This window comes from Otolemur garnettii, unplaced genomic scaffold (assembly GCF_000181295.1).
Source record: "Otolemur garnettii isolate 467f Iridium unplaced genomic scaffold, OtoGar3 scaffold00017, whole genome shotgun sequence".
Classification (NCBI taxonomy): Eukaryota; Metazoa; Chordata; class Mammalia; order Primates; family Galagidae; genus Otolemur; species Otolemur garnettii.
In genome coordinates, this window is record NW_003852412.1 from 28,981,189 (window position 1) to 28,986,203 (window position 5,015).

The 5,015-nt window shown below is 38.0% G+C and overlaps 1 protein-coding gene across 1 annotated transcript in view; it reads left to right on the top strand.

The window, feature by feature from the left end:
* The window catches only part of ARSK (arylsulfatase family member K), a 40,968-nt gene that overhangs the window by 9,405 nt on the left and 26,548 nt on the right, over window positions 1–5,015 (top strand). Inside the window, exon 2 of the mRNA XM_003785985.3 lies at window positions 4,036–4,165. Coding sequence (XP_003786033.1) covers window positions 4,036–4,165 — 130 coding nt within the window. The remainder of the gene's footprint in view (window positions 1–4,035; window positions 4,166–5,015) is intronic.

The window sequence follows — 5,015 nt, forward strand, 5'->3', positions numbered from 1 at the left end:
GGTTTGATATCCATCTGAAAGGAGTATGTCGGGGTCTTTAGGGTTCTGTGGAAGTAGGGCTTCCATTCCTGTAGGACAGTCTCCTTACCCTTCAGGGATCTCTACTATTTGTATGTTTGAATGCTTCATGGAGTCTTGTAGTTCTCTAAGTTCCTGTTCTGCTTTATCTCTCTTCTTTTCTGCCTCTTTAACTCGAAAACTTTATCCTCTAACTCTGAGGTTCTTTCTTCATGGTCTAACCTAGTTTTGATACTGTCTACTGCATCTTCACATCCCCTAATTGTCTCCTTCATTTCCTTCAGCTCTGCCGTATTCTTCCCATATTTTGCTTATCTCTTGTCCAACTTTTGGTTCTGTCTTCCCATTTCTTCATCCATTCTCTTTATTGTCTTCATTATTCATATTTTAAATTCCCTTTCTGTCAAGTCCATTAATTCTTTATAGCTGGAATCTTCTGCAGCAGCTGCCTCATGGTCCCTTGGGGAAGTTCCTCTGTTGTGGCTTTTCATGTTGCCCGAATTTTTCTATTGGTTACTCCTCCTGTGTTCTTTCTTCTTGTTCACCTCTCTGTCCTCTTTTTTCTTTCTCACTTCTCCTCTGCTTCAAATTACCTTGTCTCCGAGCTTAGACCTTGAAGTGGCCTCAGCCTGAGCAAAGCCAAACTCTTCCTCATGACCAAATATACAAAAGTTCTTGCTCTTGATGACAGTATGTTGCAGTATGTCGCCAGGACACCAGGTGATGCTGTGGTTTTTAGGGGATAGAGAACACAGCCAGCAACCTCTATGATCCTAATTCCAAACTCAGTTGCTTTCAGTAACCACCTGATTATTTCCTCACCATTCAGACCCTGCTGGGTTGGGATCCTAAAGGTCACAAGAATTCTCCAGGGGCAGGTCTCACAGTGCTCCCCTACCCCAGTTCCAGTGGGGTGCAGATGTCCCTCAGCCTGTTCCAAGAGTGGAGTTCTGATCCCAGCAGGTGATTAATTCCCATCAGGATTTATGATGGCCATGCTTTGGCTGCCTCACCAGCCACCAAACCTGTGGCAAATCCACTCCAACCAGCATTCAGATCTGGTTGCTCTATACCGTTTGAGTGCCCCCCACTCTTCCAAGCTTTCCACTCACCCATGAAGCTTCCCCCAACAACTGGAAACTTCAAAAGGCTTCTTCCCATCCTGGACTTCTGTAGGGGCCAGCTGATCCCAGCCAGTTGCAATCACTTGCCTAATTCATCAGATTTCCTCCACTCCAGATCATACACTGTATTTAGCTCACCACTTCCTCACTGTGGTCCCTGAGCTATGACTCTAGGTAAAGTTCTTGGGCCAGGTATGGCTGGGGTCTTTCTTTTTCCTCAGTCATTCTAAGAGAGCACAACTGAACCATCCTTCTGGTCTGTCATCTTACATTCCCCGCCCCCCGCCAAATGAAACCCTTTTTAAAAGATAAGCTCTGGGAAAAAAAATCAGCATCTTTGCCTGTATCTTAAAAGGCATGAGTATCTTCTGCATTCCCACTCCCACAACCTCCACTACTGCACCTGCATTGTTTTTATAACAAGTTCTGGTGAAGTTTCAGTAGGACAGGCACAAAATTGCATATTACAAAGTCTAGTGAGAATTTCATTCCATGCAATGGAAAGATCTTAGAAGAACACTATAAATGGTCTTTCCATGATAGCAGATAAGATGGTTAAAGTTACTGTTATAGTCTTTCTTTAGGATGATGCATTGAATTCTAATTCTAGTTCTTCCCATCCCAGAATGATTAGGCACTAAGGAGTAAGCAGGAGTAATCAAAATCACAAAATCATATCCACAAAAAGGTTCATCCATCCCAAGAGGGAAAATGACCTATGAGAGTTAAAAATAAGAGCAAAATGCAGAAACTAAGGCCATTTGTGTAACTTTTATGCAGATAACTAGTTAATGGCCCAATGTAATGGTGCTTAATTTGTTTGAATCGTAGGAATAGTCTTGAGAAAATTGAAATGGGCTATTAGTAAATGATAGAAGTGATCTAAAAGCCATCCTATAAGATTTTCTCTCCTCACTAAACATGATAGAACAGACCCTTTGCCTGTCTATCACAAAGTATTAACACAGTATGGAAAACTTTTCCTTTCTGTTTTTCATCAGCTGGCCATGTGAACGTGCCTTTCAGCTCATAATTAACCAGTATGTGGACATCTCCCATTGATACCATTATAGTGGTACATGTACTAGTAGTAGTCTATATTTTTAAATTATTTGCTAATATGTAAAAACTATATGGAATTAAAAGCCAAAACTTGTGAGAAACATTCAATGTTTTCTCCAATATTAATAATCTAACATGTCAGTTCCATCTCCCTACCAGCTCCATTCACCAACCAGACAAGCTTGGGTGGCTGGTTGTCAAGATTCTAGGCAGTGTCCACAAACAGCTATCTTCTGATGTCCAAAATATTGTAAGAGAGGTATTTGGAATTTGTGACAATAAGTTTCTCAGAATTTGAATTTATATATTCTTGCTAGAAGTAGTCATGTATTTTGACATAAAACATTCTGTATTTTTCCTCACTTCAAAAAAGACAAAAACCTAACCTTAATCCCACATTCCCCCCACCCCCACCTCACGTGCCATTCCCTAACAACTATTCCATTTTCTCCCACTTTTCTTTGTAAAATAACTTCTTAAAAGAGGTTTGGTGTCTTTTTTCACCTGCTCACTTTCTTGCCCCCCACCCCATTCCAGTTTAGCTGTCCACCCTAACTACTCCATGGATAGTGTCCTTACCAAGACCCATCTGTCTCTGCACCATCAGTCCCAGTGTGCGTTTTCTCGCCTCACGTCGGGAGTCTTCTCAACACAGCAGACATTACCTCTTCCCTGGTGCACTGTCTGCTGTCGGCTTTCGTGGTCCTCAGGCTCCTCATATCTTCCTCTGTCACTGGCCATTCTTTCTCAGTCTTCCACAGTCTTCTCCTACGTGTGACTTCTCGCAGCTTCCTCTGAACTCCTTTCTTTCCTTCCCTTTCCCTTTTTCCCTAAAAGGTGTCATTCAGTCTCTCAGTCTTCAACACCATGAATGTGCTGCAGGTTCCCAAGCTTATTTCACCAAGACTTCTCTGAACTCCAGACTCCTCTCTGTAACAGACTACTTTATATCTCCATTTGGAAATCAGAGACATCTCAAGGGTTTGTGTATCCTATATTTTGGATTGGCTCATTTTTTAAACTATCCTTACAATTATGTTAAAATCATTATTTCAACATCATTTGCAGGCTCCTGCTCCATCTCCCAACTCCAGGATTAGAATATATTTTTTCTGTTTTTGCTCTATACCAAAGAGAGTTTTTCAATTCCTGGTTCATCTCCAACTCAGACATCTCTTCTAATCTTCAGACTTACTTATCCATCTGTCTAATTGACAGTAATCAGCACTTAGGTCTTACAGATGTCTCAGACTGTACACATCTTCACATTGTTGGAATGGTTGAATCTTGCTCATTCTATAGGCTTCATAATCCCAGAGAACTCCTCCCTGTCTACTCTCTCTGAAGGAGGGCTCCTTTGTACTCTGTATCTCAGGTGTTTTTCAAAGCACATATCATAATTTGTAATTATTCATGATTCATTTACCAGTATACTTTTTGCCTTTCTTTCTCACTAGATTATAAGCTTTATGGGGGGAGGACTCTGTTTTAGTCACCATTAGTATCCTCAGAGCTTGGACAATGCCTGGCACATAGTAAGTATTCTCAATATTATTTCAGTCAGTCCATCATCCCCCCCCAAATAATTTTTCAGGGTTTCCTTTAATTTAATTACAGTATTCAAATGAATCTAAGCATAATATTGCATTGCATTCTAGCTATTTATAGATACCAGATGCTGGTAATAACCTTTTACTTGTTTTTATTCTTTTGAGGACTCTTGTAGTCATATTGAAGTCTCTTGGTACTATAAATCTTATGGTTAAAGTTAAAAAAGATAATTTTCTTCACTTGTAATGCAATAATTATTAATTAAATGTCTTTATTCCAGGATGGAAGGTTAACATTTCATCCAGAAAGTCAGGTAGTGAAACTTCCTTTTATCAATTTAATGAAAGCACATGGCACTTCCTTTCTGAATGCCTATACAAACTCTCCAATCTGTTGCCCATCACGTGCAGGTATGAATATCCTTAATATTAATGGAAAAAATGACTATACACTGAAAATATATTCATAATTTAAAAGATTATACCTAAAAGTAAGATAGTAAGTCATTTTGGCCCCAAGTAGAAATTTTTTTAATGTAAGAAATATATATTTTAAAGCATGTATTGGGTATTAGAGTTATTAGAATTTCTAATTTGTTTTTTAAGAGTAGTAAATTTTATCATTTGAATCATGTCTAATTCATGTGTTTCATTTCCTTAATGATTGGTGACTAGGAATCTTTTGACTACGCAAACAAATGAATACTCAAATGCCTTAATAGAGGTCTGTTTCCAGGGAAATTTCTTAGTAAGGCTATAAGTAATTGGGAGGACTTGTGTGGACATTAAAGTATATGACAAAGTAGATAAAACTTATTATTTTCAGCTTTTCTGAATTTTTCTATATTATTTCAGATTACATACATTATCATGTCTTTCTCTTCAGTCTCGATTCATTTCTATCCCAAATCTAATTATTCACTTTTATTATAATAATTTAACAGATAGGCATAGTTTTAATGGTAAAACATCTGACATTAAGTCATGAATAATTTTAAAAACAGGAAAATATTGCCATTGTTATAAATTCTGTCTGATAGTTATCTTTTCCTCTGTTTATAATTTAAATAGTTTATAATTGTTTGCTTTACATAAATAACTCTCAGCAAGTGTGAGGTACTGAGATGGAATTCTCTGTGATTTGAGTTAGTTCTTTACCTACATTTTTAGCATTATCAACTGTGTAATTGCCAATGATTAAAGGAAGCCTAACCTATATTGTAAATGATATCTCAATAATGAAGGACCAGGTATATATATA